At 38.6% G+C, this 27,378-nt stretch overlaps 1 protein-coding gene across 1 annotated transcript; it reads left to right on the top strand.

The window, feature by feature from the left end:
* Positions 1-21,598, top strand: anp32b (acidic (leucine-rich) nuclear phosphoprotein 32 family, member B). Its single transcript, XM_057843941.1, has 7 exons — positions 1-195; positions 6,353-6,502; positions 6,560-6,682; positions 11,368-11,557; positions 13,409-13,533; positions 13,604-13,670; positions 20,892-21,598. The coding sequence occupies exons 1-7, from the start codon at positions 142-144 to the stop codon at positions 20,972-20,974; spliced, it is 792 nt and encodes a 263-aa protein (XP_057699924.1). The 5' UTR covers positions 1-141; the 3' UTR covers positions 20,975-21,598.
* Positions 21,599-27,378: the final 5,780 nt, after the last annotated feature.

The following is a 27,378-nucleotide window of genomic DNA, read 5'->3' as shown; positions in this document are numbered from 1 at the left end:
GCGTCGGCTCAGTTCATTATACACGGCTACCCCCCACCCCCCTAGATTCTCCCTCCGCCGTTAGGGCATCTCTCTACGTTTTGGACTTGAGGAAAAACAAAAAAAGCCCCGGCGAGAAAAGTTTCACCTCCGGCGGGCACCATGTTGATGGTAAACAGGATCCACTTGGAGCTAAGAAACAAGAAACCGTCTGAAGTGAGTCGTGCTTTTTAAAATATATATTTTTTTACACTACGGGAAAGCAAAGCCCTTTAGTTTTCTGCTGGGCTAACCGCGTTAGCTTAGCGTGCTACTTTTCTCCCCTCAAATTTGCTTCCGAGTCGGGTCAACGTAACGGACAACTGCGCGGTTCTCGTCGATCGAAGCGGAGCTTCTAGCCCGGGGATGAAGGGGGGAACGCGGCGTTCGCTTGCTACTTTGAGACGCCGATTTCCTCCCGTAGCTTCGGCGTTATTGCGGCGCGTTGGCCGTTTCGCAGCCGCCACCACCCTCGTGTGTCCGGCTCGGGAGCCAGCCTGGCTGCAACCGACTACAATTCCACTCTTTACGGGGATACTTAGAGCAAATATACTGCCCCATGCTTGCTGCATTTCGGTGGGGCTTTCTACCGACGCGGGTAGCCATGTTTGCTGCTACTTAGCATGATGTTTAACATCTTAACAGAACATTATGTACATGTGGTATTTCGGCTCACCGAAAAAAAAACACAAACTGAGAAAGCGTGTTAAAAACGTTTTTTTCTTTTTTGAAAAATTATTATGTGAAAAACAGTCATTTCCGTTCGGGAGTCACGTCATTTTAACTAGGTTAACGCTAACAGCCAGACTCGGGCATGATAAAAATTGATATAATAAAGCATGTTTATTGACAAATGCCGATTCGTAGATAAAATACATAAGATTAACTCGTTTATCTTGGATTTCATTTTTAAAAAACAAAAGGCGTCGAGGATTTACGTATTCGGCACGTTGTAAAGATGTTCCAAGTTGAAAAGGGAGTGTTGCAAAACTCGGAAATAAGTCACCGGGAAGCATAGAATTGCGAGTTACTAATGTTTAAAATACATTTTTAACGTTATATGGTAAACGTTTTAACAGTAAAACGGCTCGGGTGGCACATTATATACAGCTGCCTCCCAATTTGCCGTCTTCCCGCCATATTAGCCCATCCGCCATAGTAGTGGCAAGCCCGTAGCACTACATAAATGCGTGGCGTCATTAAAATAAACGCCACCGTTGTCACACTCGACATATTTTCGGGATTTTATGTTCTAACACGGTGGCTTTATTAACCTGAAAGTCAAGCCTTTCCTCGTGTTGACACGAGTTCCGACACTAGCGGCGTCATGCGTGGGCAGACAAAAACTCAACGCCCGCTGTTTGTCCTCAGTACTAAAAACGTCGACGTAATGTTTTTTGTTACTGACAAAACGGCCGTCGACCTCCACATTGTTAATTTAACAACGCGTATTTCTTTGGGGGGAAAAGAGGCTCGAAGCGGCATACTGTTTCTCCTCAGGGTCGCCATGTTGCCATTCTGTCGTCTTTGAAGGTCTGGAAGAAAGGAGCAGTCTCCATCTTTGATTTTTTTTTTTTCGGGGGGGTCTAAATTTCCGTTCGCTATATTTTCCCCTTTCGCCACACGTGTAGCAGAAAATATGGTCAAATGAAAAATAAGGGCGCCGTTCGCTCGACGACGTGGAATATTCCGTTTTCTTCACCGAGCGTTTACAAAACGGGAAAAGTGCATTTAAAAAAAGGGTGGATTCTCTATCCAGTCCGTTGCTGCGGCGTGGGCTTAATGGCGGCCGCGCACACTTCTCGTCCACTGAACAGCGTCGTTTAAAAGGGGGCAATGGCGGCTAGCTTGTAGCTTAGCCGACTTTCAAAAAATCTTTGCATATGTCACTGGCGAAACGAACACGCCACCCGGGGTTCGAACGGGTATATCGACAGAACACTCGGCGAGTGATGATAATGTGCTTTTTAAAAAGCGAGACATTCATTTTTCTGTGTTTTACTCTGAGAAATAACCAACTTTTAGTCGTCTTTCAAATGTGGAAGCATTAAAGAGTTATGTTCAACTTGTAAGAGCTAACCGACACGTCACCTGTCGGGATTAATAACTCGTTGACTTTAATTAATGACGTTTTAAGGATATTTTTCGGTACTAATTTCATTTTTGTACAGTTTTCCAAGTAGGAGTAGCCGTACATTTCTACTTTGCAGACTATTAGAAAACACATTCAGTATAAAATTACGACAGTATTGGGGATGTCCCCGATCTGATCACGTGATCGGGAATCTGGTTGATCGTGTCATTTTCAGGGGATTGGAATCTGGTTTTGAAATATTAACTGGGAAGTCCAGCATAACATTGATGACGATAGAAGTCCGATCCATTTCAAGTGGGAGGGCTGGTGGCGCCCCAATCGCCTTCAATGCAAGTTTCAACAAGCGAAATTTAAGACTTTTAATGATTTTTTTCAAAGACCATTCTCATTTTTTGAAACCGATATCAATAACTTTCTGCTCCTCAAGGCCGATACAATAACCGATAATATATATAGAATTTTTGAATGTATATTCAACTGAGTTTTTGAACACCTGTAGGTAAAAATACTAGTGGTGGATTCAGCATAGATTTGACTTTGACCTCACCAGAATTTGCATGTAGATATGAACATTATTATAATGAACAAAACAAAGAGAAGAGGAGTTTTGACTTCAAATAAAGAGCCCATATTTATTTTTTCAAATAAATATAATTTGAGTCAATCACAATCAATCAGTCAATATAAATGACGATGTGTTCCCCTGAAAAATTAGCACTGAACTAAAACATACCCAACTGATATTGTGCTTTGTCAAGAAATAAAACATTTGGTTCAACAGGAGAGGAGGTTTTTGCGGGCTTGGTCCATGAAACAACTTTCTTAATCTGGCAAGCAAGGCTATTTATAACCAGAAGGCCTCTCAAGAACTTGTAAATATAACACTGTAAAATGCAAACATTTGCTAATTGCCATAGTAAGGATTATCACTCAATGGTAGAAAAATACGGCCTCTAGAACAGTAACAAAACTTTGCATACTGGCAAAACAGGAGTGGAAACAAACGCACACATCCCAATCCACCGACACCATGCCAAAAATATATATTATCGGGCCGATAAATAAGGTTATCAGATTTATTGGGATGACGTCATAATTCTTATTATCGGTACGATAATTAACGGACCGATAATTATCGTGCTGCTCTAATTTCACATTAATGCAAGAAAAAGTACAAAAGACTTCAAGGAAAATTGGAGGCCCGGAATTACTTGCAAAGTATATGAATTTATTTCTCTTTAGTTCGCAAATTTCTCTGTTGTGAATCAAGATTTGTAAACTGGCTGTTGACCACTTACCCATGGATGCAAGTACGGTGCTGTAATTCAGTTCTGTTTAGTTTCATCCGCTGCTAGGCTAACTAAGCTGTCAACACAAAACTGCGCTTGCATAAACTGCAAGTTTATAACGTCTTAATCAGATTGATTTCTCAAAACTAGTCAAATAATTTTCTCCATCTTGTTCTGAGTGTTAAAGACTAGTTAACAGATTAATGCGTCAGATTATTCCATTTACACTAAGTATTTCAGTCTAAGCAAGATGTAATTATTCACTTACAGTGTATCACAAAAGTGAATTCACCCCTCGCATTTCTAAAGATATTTAAGTATAGCTTTTCATGGGACAACACAGACAAAATGACAATTTGACACAATGAAAAGTAGTCTGTGTGCAGCTTATATAAGAGAGTTAATTTATTTTCCCCTCAAAATAACTCAAAATATAGCCATTAATATCTAAAGCTTTGGCAACAAAAGTAAGTACACCTCTTTGAAAAAACGTACATCCCTAAATGTCTAAATTGAATACTGCTTGTCATTTTCCCTCCAAAATGTCATGTGACTCGTTACAGGAGTGCTGTCAGCATTGCTGCAGAGATTGAAGAGGTGGGTGTCAGTCTGTTAGTGCTCAGACCATACGCCACACTCTACATCAAATTGGTGTGCATGGCTGTCACCCCAGGAGGAAGCCTCATCTGAAGACGGCACACATGAAAGCCAGCAAACAGTTTGCTGAAGACATGTCAGCAAAGCACATGCATTACTGGAACCATGTCCTTTGGTCTGATGAGACGGGCGGGCTTTCTTGTGTACCGTCTTCATAAGAGGCTTCCTCCTGGGGTGACAGCCATGCACACCAATTTTATGTAGAGTGCGGCATATGGTCTGCGCACTAACAGGCTGACCCCCCACCTCTTCAAACTATGCACCAATGCTGACAGCACTCCTGTAACGAGTCACATGACATTTTGGAGGGAAAATGACAAGCAGTACTCAATTTAGACATTTAGGGATGTACGTTTTTTCAAAGAGGTACTTAGGCAATTTACTTTTGTTGCCAGGGATTTAGATATTCATGGCTATATTTTGAGGGGAAAATTAATGAACTTTATTATATAAGCTTCACACAGACTTCTTTTCATTGTGTGAAAGTGTCATTTTGTCAGTGTTGTCCCATGAAAAGATATACTTAAATATCTGCTGAAATGCGAGGAGTGTACTCACTTTTGTGATACACTGTATAGTTAAAGAGCATATATTTTCCTATTTTTATTTTATTAAATGTTTATACTGGAGTTCCACGTTGTTTACAATGACAATAAAGACCTATTTGTTCTTATTAAGCCAGTACATCTGAAGGTTGGTCATTTTTTACCTAAATCCAGAAAAAAATGCTTTCAAATAATGTTTTGAACACTGATTTAAGAACATGTGTGACATTTCTAAGCTTTTTAAAGATTAAATATAGTCATTTATTGCTTAAAATACGTCTTAAGATGATTTTCAGTTAGCTATTTTTCTTATTTCAAGAAATCTAAGTAAGTAAAATGTACTTGAAGCACTGGCAGATAATTTCACTTATTTCTAGTAGATTTACACTGAAAACAAGATAATTTTAGTATTTTAAAGGAGGTGTGTTTTTGCAGTCCAGAAATAGCTGGTGGTGGTCTATAAATTCTGACCAGGCAGCACAGGTAGTTCCACTTTGTAGTTATGTTTCACTGTCCCCCAAAATTCAAACATTTAAAATGGACTGGAGTTTATGGATGTTCTAAATCAAAGCAAAGTCTGAAGTTTCAAGACCTCGTATTTAGGACCTTTTATGAGATTTTAGGGGAATTTTAGACATTGTAAGGCTTTAAATTAAAAGGCCTGGATTTAAGACTTTTTAAGACTCCGCGGCTACCCTGCAATGGCATGCCGGACTCCCCAGTTGAACTGGATTTGATTGATATAGATCAGCGGAAGGGTTAAGGGCTACTAGCAACAAAGTAATCCATAGGTATAGGAATTTTGCAAAAATACACTACCATTCAAAAGACCCCAAACTTTTGAACCGGATTGTACATAATAAAAAATCTCATATGATACACTACGGTTCAAAAGTTTGGGGTCAAAGTGACCCCAAACTTTTGAACGGTAGTGTATACTCACAGTATGTTTTATACTATATAAACACTGAAACAAACTTTGCAGAATAAAGAATGTCCACTGACAGCAAAAATCTCAAATCCTATTGGATGACCAACTTTATTTTTAATAAACTAATGTAAAACAAAATTTTTCAAAGTAATTTGCGCCCTTTGTTGCACAACCGATTAGGGTGGGAAAAGTTTTGAGTTAATTTATAGTTAAAACTCCTAACCCCTACAGATCTAAGCATGCTGCTGAAGGACATGAACCCATAAACCAATAGATACACTGAATTTAGTTGCTATTGTCACTTCTAGGAGATGATAGGATGAAACTTTAGCCATCGAAATCAAATCATGAGGTTTGGCATGCCCTCTTTGAAATTGGCTGACCAAACGAAACTTCAAAAAGAATAGCGTAACGTGCTCATTTCTCATCAAAAACACATTAACTTTAAAAATAACCAATAAAACCATGAAATATCCCCGACCAAAAAATTGCACTTTGTTCTGGTATTTGAGTGGAGTAAAAATCAGCGCATATTTTTTTTCCCCTTTTTTTTTCTTAAAAAAAATTTTTTTTTGCCCAGCAAAAAAATGCGGGTCTGATGGGGCTAATGCTAATATTTCAGAAAGTAGACTTCATTTGCAACTCTTTGTCCGAGAAATATAAAAAAACTATGACTCATGGTGGCCTTAGCTAGTCCATGACCACCTAAAATTGCTAAAAATATCTGACTCCAATAAAGTTCCCTTAAATTTCAGAAAGTACACGACTGTTTTGGAGTATTTATTTAACAACAATTATCTTGTCCATTGTACGTTAGGTCCGAGAACTTCTCCTCGACAACTGCCGAACGGCCGACGGAAACACTGAAGGCCTCACAGATGAATTTGTCAATCTGGTTTCGCTCAGTTTGATAGATGTCGGTTTATCGTCAATCTCCAACATACCCAGACTAGAAAAACTCAAAAAGGTAAGACGCTCTGACGCCGAGAAGCCGGCCGGGACTTAACGTTTCATTTTTTTTCAGCTGGAGTTGAGCGACAACAAGATCAGTGGCGGCCTGGAGGTCTTAGCGCAGAAACTACCCAACCTCACGCATCTAAATCTGACCGGCAACAAATTGAAGGAGATCAGTTCCTTGGAACCGTTGGTCAGTCCTACACGTGTATTTCAACATTTTTTGAGTTAATATCATTAGCATGTTTTTTTTCATGAAGTATGGACTTTGTGGGATCAATTTGAATATCAGGGCAGCATGAAAAACAGCTAGATTGATGCCAACAAAACAGCTAGCTTCATGCTAACACTCTATTGACCTTTTGCAAACGCTCCGTCCCCTTAGTTACAGTTGCTAGTCAGACAAGGGTCGTCGTTCTCACTGCGTTCTGTTGAAGGCGGCGCGACGGCGTAGACCCTACGTCATCATTGAGCATTTGAAGTTCTGCGTCTAGGTAATGCGTTGCTCTGTAATTCACCGCCAAGCCACTATAGGGGTGTGCCTTTTTTTTTTGTGTACGGTTTTGGGGGTCTCTTGTCGAATTCCTTTAGTTTTCCTCCGGTCAAAGACTGCAATGGAGATGGAACGCATGTATTTGGAGTTGTAGCTAATCAATATTGAACAACAAATGTTAATACAAATGTTGAGGCATAGGCGAAACAGAAAACATTTGCGAAGGTGTTTGAATGTTTGAAAATGGTGGTGTTGTTGTGCCGAACCGGAAACAACGTACTAAGCGGACTAGGGCTGCAGCTATCGAATATTTTAGTAATCGAGTAATCGACTGAAAATTCTATCGATTAATCTAGTAATCGGATAAAACATTTTTTTAGGTAAAGAGCAATTATAAATACACCTGAGAAAAAAAGACATTTAATCCAATATTGAACCATTTTCAGTCAATCAATGTCTTTATTTTCGATGTACATTGTTGAAGACAGCCAACAATTGCATCTCAGATGAGACTAGAAAAAAAATTCACTGCTTTCACTCAAAAAACTTCTAGATCTTATTAAAAAAAACATATTTCTTACCTAAAAATGTAATTACGCTTGCTAACACACATCACTTGAAAGCTATGTGTTTTTCCCACGTGTTTCAATTGAATTTCCTTTTGTGTCAAGCTATTTTTAAGTTCTAGTCAAGTTTTAAGTTAGTCTAAACTGTAAGTACTGATAGGATTTTGAGTTTTTGCAGTGTTCAAAATAAATGTATGATACCTGCTGCATTGGAGCACATTAGGGACCAATGTTTTATCCAGCAATGACTACTCAGCTAAAACTGATAGTTAGCTTTATTGTGTTTTAATTTTACACCCTCATTACTTATTACAGATTAAATAAAGCCTGTATGTAAGACAAGTTAGCCACACAACGACAGTGGTCATAATCAATAGAAACCTAGCCCTCCGAAGGGCTAACGTTATGTGAGCGAGTGACAGTAACGTTATATTTATTAGCGTTGAGAATTCTACTGCTTAAAGATGGCGGCTGTTCACTAATGCTGCCCAGACGCGGCCGAGTCTTTCATTTTGCATCTAGTTCTAAATGCATGCGATATCTGAGACGCATCGGACACTACCTGCTACCACACTGGCATCATGCGGGCGTAGTTTTTAGCAACGTCGGCGTAGTTTGTAGCGGCTGTCGGCTGTGGTAAGTTTTTTTAAAAAAAAATTTAATTGGTTCCTCCTCTACGCACGTGACGTCAGCGCGTTGTCCCGCATTAAAAGTAGTCCGGGCAAAACGTGATGCTTCGAGCTGGCAAAAATAAACGATTCCTCGAGGTGAATAAAATTACTCGGATCAGTTTTTAAACTCGAGTTGCTCGAGTATTTGTTTCAGCTCTAGAGCGGACCAATCACAGTCCTTTGACGTTGATGTGACGCGTAGTCAGGACTTTTTGGGAGGTGCACGTCCAAACTGGTTTGCATTAACGGCGTAGGTCCGCCGTCGCCGCAACGCAGAGGCATAAATCAGCCTTAACGGTAAAGCCATTGCGGGCAGTAGTTTTTTAAGTTATTTATGCAAAAACGCACCTTCCTGAAATCATTTAGATTCCTTTGTTTTCAGTGTAGATGAACTAGAAATAAGTGAAATTATCAGCCAGTGCTTAAAGTAAAATTTACTCACTTAGATTTTTTGAAATTAGCTTCTTTTCAGCTAGCTATTTTTCTGAAAGAACTTAAAAAAATAATATATTTAATCTTTTAAAAAGCTTTTTTTGTCAGAAATGTTCATAATTCAAGAATAGATTGTTCAAAACATTATTTGAAAGCAAATTTTTCTTAATTTAGGTGAACTAGGGCGGCAACTAACGATTATTTTCATAATCGATTAATCTGACGATTAATTAAACGATGAATCGGATAAATGTCATTTTTTAAAATTACCTTCACAATTTACCTTGAAGTTTTTTAGGCATGTTGTAAGTAACAAGGAAGACAAAAGACTTCAAAATATTTAACTACAGCTTTCTACCCTTACTGTAGTCTAAAACTGTCAATTATTAAATTAGTTGGGAACTAATTTATTATTCGATTTAATCCTATAGTTCTTGCAGCCTTATTTAGGAACTAGTTGAGACAGCAAAATGTCTGAAAATTGGCAAAAAAGTGAATTTTTTTTCATGTCCTACTTCGACTTAACAAAAATGTAATGAAGGAATCTGATGATATTTACCACTGAGAAGTTATATATGTTATTATTTCAAGAATTTAGACAAGTTTACAGTGAAGAAGGTCTTAAACGATTAATTGTTTATCAAAATAGAGAATTTTTTGGACTATAAGGCATACCTGACCATAAGCCGCCACCCACAAAATTTGACACGAAAATGACAGTTGTTAATAGATAAGCCGCATTGGACTATAAGCCTGTCCTCACTGTATTATTATGTATTATTTGACAGTGGCATCAAAAGACTGTCATAAGACCAAATGAACCACTATGAAGCTTTGAACGAATTGACTGCTGTCGTCCAACATGCCTCCTAGCATGCATTACAGCGCTACAGTTGTAAATAACAATCAAAATTCATGTTCTGTGCTAATTATTTCTTCAGTTACTGTTCCAGTTGTTTCATTAATTGCTACTTATGGTATTTGGTAACACTTGATGTGACAGTGGCGCCATAAGACTGTCATAAGACAATCATAATAATGACATGACACTGTCACTTTTGTATGGATGTAAAAGTTAGTGACATAATTTGCCAGATGACACTTAATTACATCTGTCATTAGCATTCAGTAATGCCCATGATAGTTTCATAATTATCACGGTCTTATGACGCCACTGTCAAGTAAAGTGTTACCTATTAACCCAAATAAATCAACAAATAAGCTGCACTGGACTATAAGCCGCAGGATTCAAAATGAGGGAAAAAGTAGCGGCTCATAGTCTGAAAATTACGGTAAATGAGGATTTAAGTACAACAAAAGAACAAATGGCTAACTTGCACAGCAAAAGACCGCTAGCTTAAATGCTATAAAATGCTAAGCTATTTTTTTTCAAAGGGCTTAACAAATCGTTCATACAAACCAAAGACTGCTAAATTTGCTTCTTAACTGAATTATGAATGCATATAAAATCATATTAGCTCAAACAAAAACTTACAACCTTATGTTGGTCTTAACATGTTAGATGAGTTATTTCATATTCACTGTTGTCACTAGTGGGCAGTATAACCACACAAATGAACAGGGGTACACGATATCCATTTTCTGAAACTGACACCGATGTCGATAACTTCCTGCTCCTCAAAGCAGATATCGATATCGGTAACCGATAATAAATATATAATTTTTTAAATGTATAACCTAAAATTTTGAACACCTGGAGGTTTTTTAAAAAAAAAAAAAGACAAGTGGTGGATTTAACATAGATTTGCCTTTGATCTCACCAGATTTTTCATAATGACATGAACAAAACAGTGTTTCACTTCTGCACTGCCCGACAGCCAGCTAAGAATGAGTGGACTTCCATAAACCACAAGGCTTGGTCTTTTCTTGCTTTTATGGGAAGACACTCGTCTTAATATTGTGAAAGTACAACAGAAAAATACACATATTCAATACTCAATAGACACCAAACTGCACAATACACTTATATACACAACTATTATATGTATAGCATAGCACACTAGCTTGAGCTACTAAAGCATTGGCTGGCTTCTATAACACAACAACTTATGAAGTTTTCTACATATGACCCTTCACCACAGAGGTAAACATATATTGCACATCCATATGTTATAGTGAACATAAAATACTTACATATACTGTATTTCCGAGGCGGAAACGTAACAGAAGGCATTCACGATTGTCAATGCTGCTACTACTAGACACCGCAATGTGTAAGTGGATGAACCAAACTACTGTGACAAAAGATAGATGCAGTGAATTATTCTGACCAGCAGGTGGCAGCAATGCCCCGCAAATGATCAGACCGATTTCCCATACTAGTGTGTAAACTGTAAAGCCAGCACAGTACATATTATCGGTCCTATTAATAATGTGATTGGATTTATCGGGATGACGTCATAATTCCTATTATCGGACCGATAATTATCGGACCGATAATTATCGTGCACCAGTAAAAATGAATAAAACTTATGCAAACGCTTTCAAAACAAACCATTACGTTGCCACTCTAATTAAACAAATCATTGAAGCAGCAAAATTTGGTTCGAAGCTTTTTTTCTAATCGAATTACTCGGGTTAATCGATTAAGCGATCCAGCCCTAATCAATCGCATTCCATTCCGGGTGATGCATAATTAATTTTTGTCGTATTTGAACCTGTCACGAACTCTAACGGTGTCTCATCGATCCGTCAGAAAAAGCTGAAACACCTGAAAAGTCTGGACCTGTTCAAATGCGAAGTGACCTCCATGAGCGACTACAAGGCTAGCGTCTTCAAACTGCTGCCGCAGCTCACTTACCTGGACGGCTTCGACAAGAACGAGGAGGCGTCCGATTCCGACGTGGAGGTGGACGGCGACGTCGTGGATGACGACGATGACGAAGGTAGGCGGGACAAACGCTGGGAGGGGAAAAAAGGTATATGGCGGAAAACACTAAGGTGACTTGACGTTCCACTATGAGACCCTCAATTTGGCCAAATTTCAAAATTGTCCTATATGGATGTGTGATACATCACTGGAAAGCTTAAAATCTCAATTTTCTGGGGGAAGAAAACTTTTGAACAGATTTATAAAAAAAAAAATTAAACAGCAAAACCCTAACTGGAGGCGAGAGTGTAATTAAAGACGCCACGATTTTAACGAGATATTATCGAGTACTTACCTTGTTTTGATCCAAAAACTCCATGTAGCATGTATCACCAAGTGTCAAGACACAGCTGTGAACGGCCACAGCCGTATTTTTGGGGGATTTATGGGTGAAACATGGTCATATAACAAGGGTTGCGATGCAGAAATCGCAGACAACAAGTGGAGTGGTCGAGATTTTCTTTTTCATATATTTACCCTTTTAAACGTTAATTTTCAATTTTTCTTTGTTTGGAACGATTACCGTAATTTTCGGCCTATAAGCCGCAACTTTTTTCCTTTATTTTGAATCTTAAGGCTTATAATCCAGTGTGGTTTATTTGTTGATTTATTTGGATTACTAGCTAATACTTTATTTGACAGCGGATCATATGACTGTTATAAGACCATCATAATTATGACATGACACTATCATTGGCATTACTGAATGCTTATGTCATTAAGTGTTATTCGGCAAATGTAGTCACTAATTCCATTTATGTCCAGCTTGGATTTTTACATCCATTCAAAAGTGAGATAATTTGCCGGATAACACTAAATGACATCTGTCATAAGCATTCGTTCATGCTCATGACAGTGTAAAGTCATAATTATGATTGTCTAATGACAGTCTAATGCCGCCAGTGTCAAATAAAGTGTTATCAATTACCATAACTAGCAATTAATGAAACAACTGGAACAGTAACTGAAGAAATAATTATCACAGAACATGAATTTTGACTGTTATTTACATCTGTAGCGCTGCAATGCATGCTAGGAGGCATGTTCGACAACAACAGTGTTGACAGCAGGTGGCAGCAGAGGTTGAGTGTCTCCCTTAGGGAGCAGTGATGGCCAAATGAAGCTTCTTGAAGCAATGAATCCACGGTGGTTCATCTGGTCTTATGACAGTCGTATGATGCCGCTGTCAAATAAAGTGTTACCGTTTAATATCTTTTTGTGTAAATATCCCATAATACAGTGAGTACAGCTGCGGCTTATAGTCCAGTGCGGCTTATCTATGAACAAATGCCATTTTCGTACCAAATTTGGTGGATGGCGGCTTATAGTCAGGTGCGCCTTATAGTGCGAAAATGACTGTATATATCATCTAAAATATCGGGGAAAATGCTACAGTAACAAAAAAAATACAATTCAGCGATAGTTATGAGGTATGTATCCATGACTTATTTACAGACGCCAAATTTTTCATTGTGACGTAATTTGTTTAAAAGTTAAAATATGCGAGTGGATAATTTTTTTGTCATTTTTTTCTCAACTGAATATTATACATCAATTTATGATTCTAAGCTCAAAATGACAGACATTTTGAATTATAAATATAATTACTTACCTTTTTTTTATGCGCGACGTCTGTAAACGGGGGTTTCCAGGGTAAAACGGACAAATTGAAAATAGTTGGGAGGCTCAGTGCGCTATGGATCTGCTATAGCAGCATATAGACATATTGTTCTATCAAACACAACAGTTCTTTTGGCTTAAAATACTGCAGTTTATTTTAAAGAGGGTTGCAAGAGCAGAAACTGCTTTTTCAGTCTTGTCTGTGTTTTCTGCCATATACAAACGCGTGGTATCATTTGTCCTCCAGAGGGCGAGGATGAGGAAGACGAGGACGGAGAGGACGACGACCTCGACGAGGAAGACGACGACGAAGAAGATGAGGAAGAGGTCGAGGGAGAAGAGGACGATGAGGAAGTTAGCGGTGAAGACGAGGTAAAGACTATATATGATAAGATTTTTAAAAAATAGACAAATTTGACACCCCAAAAAATTTCCATGCTAGGAGGAAGACTATGGACTGGACGGGGAAGTAGATGATGAAGAGGAAGACGAGGAGGAAGACGATGAAGGTATTTAACAATCGGGCAGCAATAGAAATCTTTTGAACTCATTCACTGGCATAGATGGGGATAAAATCTAGTTTGACAGGGAGTTAAAACTGCCTGTGACGGCATAAAAAAATCTTAAAAAGGGTTATTATGTGAATTAAAATCGGCATAAAAAAATCTTAAAAAGGGTTATTATGTGAATTAAAATCATATTTTGAGACGATTTGACTAAATACAACAATTTGGCAAAGCACAGATGACGAGAAATTAGTCTTTTAAAGAGCATACGACATGAGAAAAAAAGTCTTAAATGGCATTATTATGTGAATTAGAATCATATTTTGAGACGATTCGACAATATACAACAATTTAGCAAAGCGCAGATGACGAGAAATTAGTCTTTTAATCTGCCGGTTAGCCACGCCTACCATTATAGGCAGGGGTGCACATAAGTGGTCCGCATGCGCGCATGCGTACTGGACGTAGACAAATGCGTTGGCCCTCAACGGCTTCAATACGCTTTTGCGTACCGATGGCTGACCACTGTATTTGCGGCGGACACGAGAAAATCTATTCTCAAAATGTCAAAGAGGCAGGTCCGACTGAATAATTATTTCCGTGTTCCCCCACACCCGTCAAAAGACAGACAGACGACCAGTGTTGTTAATAACGGCGTTAGAATATAACGGCGTTACTAACGGCGTTATTTTTTTCAGTAATGAGTAATCTAATTAATTGCTTTTCTTATCTTGGCAACGCCGTTACCGTTTGGAGGCGGGAAAGGCGTGCGTTACTATGCGTTACTAAGTTGGTTGAATAAAAGTCAGAGAGAAACAGACTCACGGAGACGAGAGAGCAGAGCAGGAGTGGGAAAGACGCCGTTGCAACCGCGATGCTAGGTGGCTCCAATAATACTTGACTGTAGCCATAGCCGACAAACTACGCCCACATGACACGGTAGATATCATATTATAGAACTAGATGCAATTGACAGACACAGCTGCATTGGCAACATGTTTTAATGACTACATGCGTTAGTAAACAGCCGCCATCTTAAAGCAGTAGACCTCTCAGGAAGGCTCTGATGTAGAGATCCTTCATAGCGAACCTAAGTAACTTTTTTTTTTGTTTCTTTAAATCTAAAATGCTCCTAAATCGGCAAAATCTTAACTTAAATCTATCTTTAAATGATGAAACAGTTTTAAAACTTACACATGTTTAAAGTAGACAGAAGGGAACTAATGAAATAACGGGAGCAATTTTAACAACTTTAACGGTTGATTCACAACTTTAAATGACTTCCACACATAGCAAAGGTTACTATCTAGTTACCGCAATACCCTTGTGTCTAGTTAAGTGGAGGGTAAAGAATTGGGCTAGGGCCAATTGTCCCCCAAACCCTTTAAACTTCACATTGCGTGACCTGTTTTTGTTTTTTGTTTTTTGTGTTTTTTTTTTTTGAGAAAAAAAAAAGAAAATTACCACTAGTTACGTTTCCAAGTAACTAATTACTCTTACATTCAGGTAACTGAGTTACTAACGCAATTACTTTTTGGGAGAAGTACTTTGTAACTGTAATTAATTACTTTTTTAAAGTAAAATTAACACCACTGCAGACGACAGAGACGTCACCAGACCTACCGAAAAAAAGGACTTTTGCTGAAAAGTGGCTGCAGGAGGTACCATGGCTAGAAGCAAATGATGCTCTCATGGAAATGTGGTGCTAAACTTGCCGTGAGAATCTCAATGTCGCTGATAAGAGCAGCGCATTTTATGTAGGGTCAAAGAATTTCAGCCATCCAAACTTTGAAAATCACGAAAAAAAACAGAGCATGATGGCAATTAAGCAAACTATCGATGCCAGACAGGACCCTACTCGCCCTATGGACAAGTGGCGGAATAAAATTAATAAAGAACAGCGCCATGCACTGACAAACGTGTTTTTGCTCGCATTTCACAAAGCTAAACATGCACGTTCAATGAGCTCTTAAGAGGTCGATATCCCACTTTTACAAAGGCTTGGAGTTAATGTGGGAGGCAAAAAAAATATGCGTACCCCTGTATATGTCTTTACATTTCACTTCAGAGTAGTGGCAATTTTGTTGTGCCAGTTGATGTGAATCAAGTGTTAATTGTTAATAAAATTAATTTAAGGTAATTGGCTCCAAGTAAAGCTTGTCATAATTTTATCGCATCAGGCGGGTCGGCTCTCAAGCTCAATGAGGACCAAGTCGCATCTCCAGGTCCTCCTCTGAAACCTGGGCAAAAAAATTATGTGCACTCCTGATTATAGGGCTTTAGCGTCCCCAACAGGTGGATGACGTCAGCGGTAGACTGGGCTCATTGGTTTTACTATTCAGCCCATTGAGGGGGAATTATTCAGAACGAGGAAAACGCGACAAAGAGAGCCGCAAAATGTCATTGTTTCAGTCTCTCTACTCCAATATTTTTATAGGATATTCTTTTTATCCAAGTATTTTTCCCCAATAGCTATATAAATGGCTTGAGAAGGACCAGTCAGCCCGTCGAGGGGGAACTATTCACAACGAGGAAAACGCAACGAGAGCTGCAAAATGTCGTTGTTTCTGTCTCTTTACTTCAATATTTTTACAGGATATTCTTTTGATCCAAGTATTTTCCCCAATTGCTAAATAAATGGCATGGTCATGACAAATAACAGTCTTGTGCTAAATGGAATATGAAATCATAAAAATGCATTTATTCAGGACGACATGGCAAAATTACTCCATAATGGTCAAAACTGTCAACTTCACCTTTACTGTCGCACCTCCCGAACGATATTTTATGACACCTAAATCGGACATATGTCATTTCCCTTCCCCGGCTTCGGAGAATATAAACAAACCAAAAGGCGTGACAGCTAGCCGACATGCTAACCCGAACCGAGTGATGTTTCAAAGTCTTCCAAGCAGAAAATCACACATAACTAGCCTGGATTATTGGACATGACGACTGGGTTGTCGATTGTCTCCGCGGATCGGCAAACCGCCCGGCGGAGAGCAATTTACAGTTCGTTCCCCGGAGGAGAGTGGCTGCAGTTGTTGTGCAGCTAACGTGCTGCTAATGTGCATGGGGAGCGCTTTTTACATGCCTATCAATGATCAAACGTAAGTAGTCCTTTATTTAAAGAAAGTTTTTAGTGTTTACTTTGTAATAGCTGTATTAATATTTGACATAGTACTAAATAAGATGTTTACTCACTTCCTCGTAAGTCCAATGGTCCCACAGTAGTCGTCGGACTAGTTTTGGCCAATATCCACGATGAATGGGAACCTTTTGAAACTCCAAAAAGGCGCATACGCCTCTCCCTCATACAGAATGATTTTTCTGCTGGCGTGATGCAATAAATATTCGTATTAATCCGCAAAATCAGCTGAATCCTTCGTCCTCATACACAACAGTACGCTGTATAGTGAAGAGGACGCCTTCTACCGTACACGTCACAGCGCCCTCCTCCTCAATGCAAGACCGAAGCCGGAAGTCACTCATTTTCATGGCGCGGGATTAAAAAAACTAAATAAATATAGCGATCGCTTCCACACACATCCAAGCGGTCCATATCATTCAGGAGCATGAAATACCGCGTGTAATATGAAATAAACATGCTTTTTCATGTCACATGCACTTTAATCTGCCGTTATGGCCGTTTAGCCACGCCTGTCATTATAACACTCAAGCGTCCCCAGCTGGATGATGGCGTCGACGATTTCAGCTTCACTCCAATATTTTTACAGGTTATTATTTTTACCTAAGTATTTTTTTGCCCAATTGCTAAATAAATAGTATGGTCATGACTAGGGGTGTGACAAAATATTAAAATGGTGATATATCATGATACTTTGTATCACAGAAGGTTATCGATATGCGCCTGCCAAGAATCGAGATATCGTTTTAAAAAGGTGTCAGTGTCTAAAAAGATAATTAAAAGGAACCAACAAGTTGCTACCAAAATCATCCACCATGATATTGTCTCAGTTAACTCTAAGGCTGCATTGACGGTGCACGACGCCGAATCCGTTTAGACTGGGAACGTTCGTTCATTCGAAACCAGAGCGTTCACAGTCATTCTGTCCGATTTTCAGGGCATTTACAGGTAATTTCCTGTTGAGTTTGAGTCACTGCCTATTCATTTGGGTGATACCCAGGCAGTGTTGTTAATCTTACTTTAAAAAAGTAATTAATTACAGTTACAAATTACTTCTCCCAAAAAAGTAATTGTGTTAGTAACTAAGTAACTTGTTGTTGTTTTTTTTTTTCTAAACAAAAAAAAAAACAGGTCACACAATGTGAAGTTTAAAGGGTTTTTTGGGACAATTGGCCTTAGCCCAATTCTTTACCCTAAACTTAACTAGACACAGGGGTATTGTGGATATTGCGATAACTTGATAGTAACCTTTACTATGTGTGGAAGTCATTTAATGTTGTGAATCAACTAGAGATGCCGATCGATCGGGTCCGATCACGTCATTTTCAAAGTATCGGAATCGGCAAAAAAATATCGGCCATGCCTTTTTTTAATATATATATATATATATTTTTTTTTATTAAATCGTTTTCTAATTGTATTTAACGTTACAGACATAATATGTTACACTCATCCAGAGTCTTCAGTTTAGGCTTAAGGTAGGGTTATCAAATTTATCCCGATAACAGCGGTAATTAATTTTTTAAAAAATGTATCACGTTAAAATATTTAACGCAATTAATGCATGCGCTGCACGACCCACTCACGCATTGACACGCTCAATCTGTAATGGCGTCGTTTTACCTATATAGAGAGATAAAAGGCAGCATAAAATGAGTAGAGTGAATTTTGGCAGCCTTCGGAGCCTATTTTTAATTGGCTAAAGCCTTACAATCCCTCTCCCTATGATTAGAAATATCATGGGGCAGCAAGGTAGCAATTGATCTTTTTCTTAACACCTTATGTTATTTACCAACGCAGAGAAGATATATCAATTGGTAGCACTACGCACAGTCATGGTTCCACTTCCCATCATGCATTTGGGCATGGCTACAGTATCATTTACTGAAAGCTCAACAAATACGCTAGATGGCAATATTTAGTCACAATATACAAAGTCACAAGTCTTTCTATCCGTGGATCCCTCTCACAGAAAAAATGTTAATGTAAATGCCAACTTGAGGATTTATTGTCATAATAAACAAATACAGTACTTATGTATTGTATGTTGAATGTATATATTCGTCCGAGTTTTATTCATTTTTTTCTTAATGCATTGCCAAAATGTATATGATCGGGAAAAATTATCGGGAATGATTGGATTTGAATCGGGAGCAAAAAAAAGCAATCGGATCGGGAAATATCGGGATGGGCAGATACTCACACTAAAACGATCGGATCGGGAGCAAAAAACATGATCGGAACAACCCTAGAATCAACCGTTAAAGTTGTTAAAATTGCTCCCGTTATTGCATTAGTTCCCTTCTGTCTACTTTTGACATGTTTAAGTTTTTAAACAATTTCATCATTTAAAGATAGATGGAAGTCAGGATTTTGCTGATTTAGGAGCATTTTAGATAAAAAGTTAATTAGGTTCGCTTCAACAGAGCCTTCGTGAGAAGGCTACTGTTTTAAAATGGCGGCTGTTTACAAACGCATCTAGTTCTTTATTATATATTTTGCTAATGCAGCCGTGTCTGTCATTTGCATCTAGTTCTGTATATACAGTATGTGATATCTACCGAAGCATCATTTGGGCGTTGTTTGTAGGCTACCGGCTACAGTCAGGTATTATTGGAGCCACCTAGGTAACAGTAACGGCGTTGCCAAGATGAGAAAAGTAATTAGATAACTCACTACTGAAGAAAATAACACCGTTATTAACAACACTGTTCCCAGGTCACTTCCTGTTCTGTAAGTCAAAATAAACAGGAAGTGACCAGTAAAATACCCCAAAATCAACAGGAAGTAACTGAAAATCAACAGGTGAATGACCTTAAATAGCCCAAAATTACGCCATTGCCTGGCATTGGCTGCCACTGACGGCCATAGACGTTCAATCCGTTTGAAGTGGGAGGGTGGCAGCGAATGAACGAATGTTCATTCGCTGCCACCCTCCCACTTCAAATGGATTGGACGTCTACGAGTGATAAACTTATTCCAATTCACAGTTAGTCTAGAAAATCCTAGAATGATGTCCTGACCTATGTATCGATAATCGCTGTATCGCCATTAGAGCTGGGAATCTTTGGGCACCTAACGATTCGATTACGATTACGATTCAGAGGCTCCGATTCGATTATTGATGCACCTCCTTCTTTTTTTTTTTTTTTTTTTTTTAAAGTTTTGTACATTAGTTCCAAAATTGTTCAAAAATACTCTCAGGCTAAACCAAACTACTATTTCAGTATCAAGCAGTAAAAAAATATACAAAAATAACAGTAAATAAAAAACTCCAGTCCCCATTCTGTATCAGCAGCTTTAAACTACATTCAATTAATTGAATGTTGTGAATCAACCGTTAAAGTTGTTAAAATTGCTCCCGTTATTCCATAATTTCCCTTTTGTCTACTTTCGACATGTGAAAGTTTTAAAACTATTTTAAAGATAGATTCAAGTCAATATTTTACCGATTTAGGAGTATTTTAGATAAAAAGTTAATTAGGTTTGCTTGGAAGGTTTGCTACAACAGCCTTGCAGGGAAGTGTACTGCTTTAAGATGGCGGCCGTTTACTAACGCCCGCATCTAGCTTTTTTGAAGATGTGCTGCTAACGCTACCGAATCTATCATGCATCTAGTCCTATATAAATGATATCTACCGTAACATTATGTGGCCGTACTTTGTAGCAGCTTTTCGGCAGCAGTCAGGTATGTTGTTGTGTTTTTTTTATCTCGTGGCATGAGTTGAGCGAGAGCCGCGAGTTGAGCATTGGCATTACCCGAGGGGCCGGGTAATGAGAAGCATGATGATTAGCTACTCTCGCTCCTTTCCGTCCTGAAGACCGCGCGGCGCGCAGAGTGTGTTGTACTTCCGCTTTACTTGGCATATTTCAATAATCGGAATTTGGATGTTTGTGAATCGTTCTCGAATCTTCCACGGCCGAATCGCGAATAATCTAAGAATCGGAAATTTTGCACAACTCTAATCGCCATATTGTCAAATTATCGTTATCGTGAGCTTTGCATCGCAAATCGTATCATATCGTGAGGTAACAAGAGGTTTCCACTACTATTAAAAAGTGTCTTTTTTCTACAGATACGGGGACCGGTAAAGGCGAGAAGAGAAAGCGAGAAGCGGACGACGAAGACGAGGACGAGGATGACGAAGAGGACGACTAGAATTTCCACGACACCCCCCTCCCACCAAGTCAACCGCCAACCCGAACGTCCGACCGGCAACCATCCCTACGTCTCTCCCCGCGCTCCCCCAGCTCCGAGCTCTTTTTTGGGCCAAGACTTTACTGGATGGGTGGCTCGTGTGGACCAAGCGCCACCAACACCTCCCAGCAAAACTACTTTTTTTACCTAGCTGCTCCTCCCGTCCCGTCCCCCTGCCGCACCTCCTTCCACAACAGAACTGAGAGCCACCCCTCGCCTTTCAGCATTCCACAATTTCACTGTCAAAACCCACATTTTGAATCCCGTGTGAGGACTTTGGGACTGGTCTAGTTTTTGGGTCTGTGCTTTTAATATTTTGTTGACTGAAATTTTCCTTTTTTTTTTTTTTTTTTTTTGGCTGGGTTTATTATTTCTCTCTTTGTGTCGTTTCCTTTCGCACTCCCTCCCCACACCCCGTCAACCACCACCACCCCAATAAAGTTATTGCTATAGCAGCTGTGCAGCCAGTGAGCCACGCAATTTTTGTTTTCGGCGTGGCCACCTGTTGCACAAGTTGTGTTCGTAGCGACATTTTTACTTTCTGTATGACAAGAAAACAACTTTGTAAATAAAATGTTAACATTTTCCGCTTTGCCCGTGTCACAGTTTTAACGAATAATGCATTCCGGTAGCGTTGGAGTAGACGTCTACCGTCGTCAATGGCAGTTAATAAGTTAAAGCCGCTAATGATTTTTTTCGAATTTTGAGCAGTTACAGGGTGACCCAAAAAAAACGGGCCCCAACTCTAATTCGGCACCGTTTCTTAGTGTTTTGTCCGAATGAAATGAAACTTTGGTCATAACTAGTTTATTATATTCAAAACATCACATAAAAAAACTAGGGTCTTTGGCCTTTTTTCCTCCGTTCTACAGCATATGTTCTAGATGGCCTCCATTTAGCTCCATGCATTTCTTGAGGCGCTACTTCATTGGGTCTGGAGGACCCCCAGAAGACATTTGTCTTGGAGTTCGCCTTTCCATCAAGATGGAAGTGGGCTTCATCTAATGAAGTAGCCACCAAGCCCCTGCACTCTCCTAAGTGCACGGTGTGGGCTGCAATCTCGGCCAGAGGCATCATTGGACCAATCTTCATCTAAGAATCTGGCGCAGCAGTGACAGTCACCAAAGAGCGGTATGTGGAGGTCCTCAAAACCTTCAAGAATGAGCTCCAGACCATCTACCCGTCACTCATGAGCAAGCTCTGGTTCCAGCAAGACGGAGCAAGTTCTCACACCTCAAACCTGTCCTGAGATTGGCTGAAAGAGAATTTCGGAGGCCAAGCGATCAGTCTCAAGATTGATTTTGAGTGGGCACCCCATAGCCCGGACCTAAGCCCCCCAGATTTTTTTCTTTGGGGCTATCTTAAGGACACAGTCTACGCAGGGAAACCCAGAACTATCACGGATCTCAAGAAAGCCATCAGGGAGGAGATGAGAGCCATTACCAATTCAGTCTGTAAGAACGTCATGGACAACTTCGTGCTGCGCCTCAAGTATTGCATGGAGCTAAATGGAGGCCATCTAGAACATACGCTGTAGAACGGAGAAAAAAAGGCCAAAGACCCTAGTGTTTTGATGTGATGTTTGAATATAATAAACTAGTTATGACCAAAGTTTCATTTCATTCGGACAAAACACTAAGAAACGGGGCCTAATTAGAGTTGGGGCCCGTTTTTTTTTGGGTCATCCTGTATAAAAGAAAAACTGATAATAGGTGAAAAACTGATAATAGTGGTAATAATTAGGGTTGTTCCAACCATGTTTTTTGCTCCCGATCCGATCCTGATCGTTTTTGAGTATCTGCCGATCCCGATATTTCGCGATCCGATTGCTTTTTTTTTTTTGCTCCCAATTCAATTCCAATCATTCCCGATAATTTTTTCCGATCATATACATTTTGGCAATGCATTAAGAAAAAAATGAATAAAACTCGGACGAATATATACATTCAACATACAGTACATAAGTACTGTATTTGTTTATTATGACAATAAATCCTCAAGATGGCATTTACATTATTAACATTCTTTCTGTGAGAGGGATCCACGGAGAGAAAGACTTGTAATTCTTAAAGGATAAATGAGACTTTGTATATTGTGACTAAATTAGGGCTGCAGCTATTGAATATTTTAGTAATCGAGTAATCGACTGAAAATTCTATCGATTAATCGAGTAATCGGATAAAACAAATGTTTTTGGGTGAAGAGCAATTATAAATATACATGAGAAAACAAGACATTTCATCTAATCTTGAACCATTTTCAGTCAATCAATGTCTTTATTTTTGAAGTATATTGTTGAAAACAGCCAACAATTGCATCTCAGATGTAAATAAAAAAAAAAAAAAGACTAATTCACTGCTTTCACTCAAAAAACCTTTAGATTAAATATATATATATATATATATATATGTACCTAAAAATGCCGTTACGCTTGATAACACACATCACTTAAAAGTTAGGATTTTTTCCCCACGTGTTTTCATTGAATTTCTATTTGTGACAAGCCATTTTTAAGTTCTAGTTAAGTTTTAAATTAGTCTAAACTGTAAGTCCTGATAGGATTTTGAGTTTTTGCAGTGTTCAAAATAAATGTATGATACAGGCTGTATTGGAGCACATTAGGGACCAGTGCTACTTGGTGTTTTATTCAGCAATGACTACTGAGCTAAAATTGATAGTTAGCATTATTGAGTTTTTATTTTACACCCTCATCACTCCACATCGCTATGTTATGTTAAAGCCTGTATGTAAGACACGTTAGCCAAGCATCGACAGTGGTCATAATTAATAGAAACCTAGCCCTCCGCAGGGCTAACGTTACGTTAATCTTATTTATTAGCGCTTAGCGCTCTTTATTAGCGCTTAGCGCTCTACTGCTTTAAGATGGCGGCTGTTTACTAACGCTGCCCAGACTGTCAATTTGCATCTAGTTCAACATACATGTGATCTCTATGAGACTCATCAGACACTACCTGCTACCAACTAGCACCGTACGGGCTAGCATTTAGCAACGTCGGCGTCTTTTTTAGCGGCTGTCGGCTGCAGTAAGTTTTTTTTCTCTTCTTCTTCCTCTACGTACGTGACATCAGCGCGTCCCGTATTAAAAGTAGTCTGAGCAAAACGTGATGCTTAGAGCTGTCAAAATAAACGATTACTCGAGGTGAATAAAACTACTCGGATCAGTTTTTAAACTCGAGTTACTCAAGTTGCTCGAGTATTCGTTTCAGCTCTAGACTAAATATTGCCATCTAGTGTATTTGTTGAGCTTTCAGTAAATGATACTGTAGCCATTTAACTGTTCTGCCCAAATGCATGATGGGAAGTGCAACCATGACTGTGCGTAGTGGTACCAATTGATATATCTTCTCTGCGTTGGGAAATAAAATAGGGTGTTAAGAAAAAGATCAACTACTACCTTTCTTCCCCACATTGCTTCCCACGATATTTCCAATTGTAGCGAGGGATTGTAAGGCTTTAGCCAATTAAAAAAACGCTCAGAAGGCTGCCAAAATTCACTCTACTCATTTTACGCTGCCTTTTAGCTTTACATATATAGGTAAAATGGCGCCATTACAGAATGAATGCGACAATGCGTCAGTGGGTCGTGCAGCGCATGCGTTAATTGCGTTAAATATTTTAACGTGATAAATTTAAAAAAATAAAAATTTACCGCCGTTAACGGGATAAATTTGATAACCCTACCTTAAGCCGAAACTAAAGACTCTGGATGAGTGTAACATATTGTGTCTGTAATGTTAAATACAATTAGAAAACGATTTAATTAAAAAATTAGGGCTGTCAAACGATTAAAATTTTTAATCGAGTTAATTACAGCTTAAAAATTAATTAAACGTAATTAATCATATTTTCTGTAAATTATATATATATATTCTGTAAATAAATTGTTGGAATGGAAAGACAAGATGGATATATACATTCAACATACAGTACATACAGTGGGGAGAACAAGTATTTGATACACTGCCAATGGGAAAATCCATTGGCAGTGTATCAAATGCAGTGAAGCGTCTACTTTTTCCAAAGCTAGACAGCTAGTGAACGACGCCTTAATAATCAGACTTCTTCCTTTTTCATCTAATTTATTAATAAAATGGCCTCATACCATTGTCCTCTTTAGACCGTCGTAAAACTACAAAAAAAAGTACTCAAGTATTGCATTAGCAACAACGTTAGCTTAGCACGCTATACAGGTTCACTAAACATAAACAAAAAGCGTCTCATACAAAAAATATAACATTTCGCTTCCTAACATAATATGTACATTCTTTACAACAACCATACTTACGGACAAATCTTGTCCAAGGATCATATAAGCACATTACAACGTAGGCGTCAGCCCGAGACGTCGTGCAGCCATATTGAATTGGCAAGAAAACAATAAACCATGTCGCAAAGCGACCACAAGAGTTCGCTGTTAGACAGCACAAAAAGCCTTGCTGTAAAACTTACCAAAAGGCAGAATACTCTCTGAGCGGGACATGTGCGTTAATTGCGTCAAATATTTTAACGTGATTAATTAAAAAAATTAATTACCGCGCGTTAACCCGATAATTTTGACAGCCCTATAAAAAAAAAAAAAAATTTTTTAAAAAGGCATGTCCGATATTTTTTTGCCGATTCCGATACTTTGAAAAAATGACGTGATCGGATCCCGATCGATCGGGACATCTCTAGTAATAATGATAACATAACAAAAATATTAGGGCTGTCAAAATTATCGCGTTAACGTGCGGTAATTAATTTTTTAAATTAATCACGTTAAAATATTTGACGCAATTAACGCACATGTCCCGCTCAGAGAGTATTCTGCCTTTTGGTAAGTTTTACAGCAAGGCTTTTTGCACTGTCTAACAGCGAACTCTTGTGGTCGTTTTGCGACATGGTTTATTGTTTTCTTACCTGTTCAATATGGCTGCACGACGTCTCGGGCTGACCCCTACGTTGTAATGTTGTGCTTATATGATCCTTGGACAAGATTTGTCCGTAAGTATGGTTGTTGTAAAGAATGTACATATTATGTTAGTAAGCGAAATGTTATATTTTTTGTATGAGACGCTTTTTGTTTTTGTTTAGTGAACCTGTGTAGCGTGCTAAGCTAACGTTGTTGCTAATGCAATGCTTGTGTACTTTTTTTTGTAGTTTTACGACGGTCTAAAGAGGACAATGGTTTGAGGCCATTTTATTAATAAATCAGATGAAAAAGGAAGAAGTCTGATAATTAAGGCGTCGTTCACTAGCTGTCTAGCTTTGGAAAAAGTAGACGCTTCGGAGTGAGGACAGCATAGACAGATTTAAATGACAGTAGAGTGAAATGCCCACTACAGTCCTTATGTACCGTATGTTGAATGTATATATCCATCTTGTGTCTTATCTTTCCATTCCAACAATTTATTTTACAGAATATATACATAATTTACAGAAAAATATGGCATATTTTATAGATGGTTTGAATTGCGATTAATTACGATTAATTAACTTTTAAACTGTAATTAACTCGATTAAAAATTTTAATCGTTTGACAGCCCTAAAAAAATTATGTAGTTCGAAAAGGGGTGGGAAGAAGCCTTTTCATTAAAATAATATAGAAATTTTACATATAGTGTGTAGAATTAGATTTACAATTTAGACATTATGCAGTATAAGAGCATTAACCAATAATGTCAAATAATTTTTTCAATGTCACATTTTTAAATTAAACAGCTTTAACCTATGTACTGCATATACACACGCACCTCTTATGTATAGACCCTACTCACCTACGTCACAAAATGACGTGTCGCTGTATCCGGCCGCCATATTGTCCGTATTTTTTAGACCTATTCTCATTGTTTTCAATTAGTCGTGCAAGTTAAAGAGCAATTCATGGAAGCCCCGGTGTTATCTGACGCCGTAAACTCATTGGATGCGTTGCATAAAAGGCGTTATGTGGAAAAGCTTCGGTTTATCCATTCGCCAGATCCATATTTGATGCCTAAATCGATGTTTTTCGACCCGCTGTCTTCGCCGTCTTTGCCTGACCCTGATATTTACAACTATCTTGTCCACACAAAATCAGCCTATTCTCACGAAAGTTTGAAAAACCTTAAGCGCTTGGAGGCTTATAAATGCTATGTTGCTGGTTGGGTGAAACAGGTCCTCGCACACGAAAATTCGGCAGGAATCTTGTGCTCGGGAAGGTGAGTTACGAAATTTTCAATTCAAAATCTTTTCTTGCTAACATCCACTGTCAAGTGTAATGTATTTCATGTCATTTGCCAATGGAGCTAGAGCTTTTAATGTTTATATGGTTTAGCGATAGCACTCTCACTGCATACATATATAATATGTAATAAATATGAAGTGCG

The sequence above is a fragment of the Corythoichthys intestinalis genome, chromosome 8 (assembly GCF_030265065.1).
Source record: "Corythoichthys intestinalis isolate RoL2023-P3 chromosome 8, ASM3026506v1, whole genome shotgun sequence".
Lineage (NCBI taxonomy): Eukaryota > Metazoa > Chordata > Actinopteri > Syngnathiformes > Syngnathidae > Corythoichthys > Corythoichthys intestinalis.
The sequence above is the reverse complement of the archived record's forward strand: the minus strand, read 5'-3'. Positions and strand labels throughout refer to the sequence as shown.

What these genes read in the sequence shown, in the direction of transcription:
- anp32b (XM_057843941.1), top strand. Translation starts at nt 142, where the DNA reads ATGTTGATGGTAAACAGGATCCACTTGGAGCTAAGAAACAAGAAACCG. An exon ending in GACTAGAAAAACTCAAAAAG is followed by an intron (nt 6,503 to 6,559) that starts GTAAGACGCTCT and finishes ATTTTTTTTCAG; the next exon opens with CTGGAGTTGAGCGACAACAA. An exon ending in AAGTTAGCGGTGAAGACGAG is followed by an intron (nt 13,534 to 13,603) that starts GTAAAGACTATA and finishes TTTCCATGCTAG; the next exon opens with GAGGAAGACTATGGACTGGA.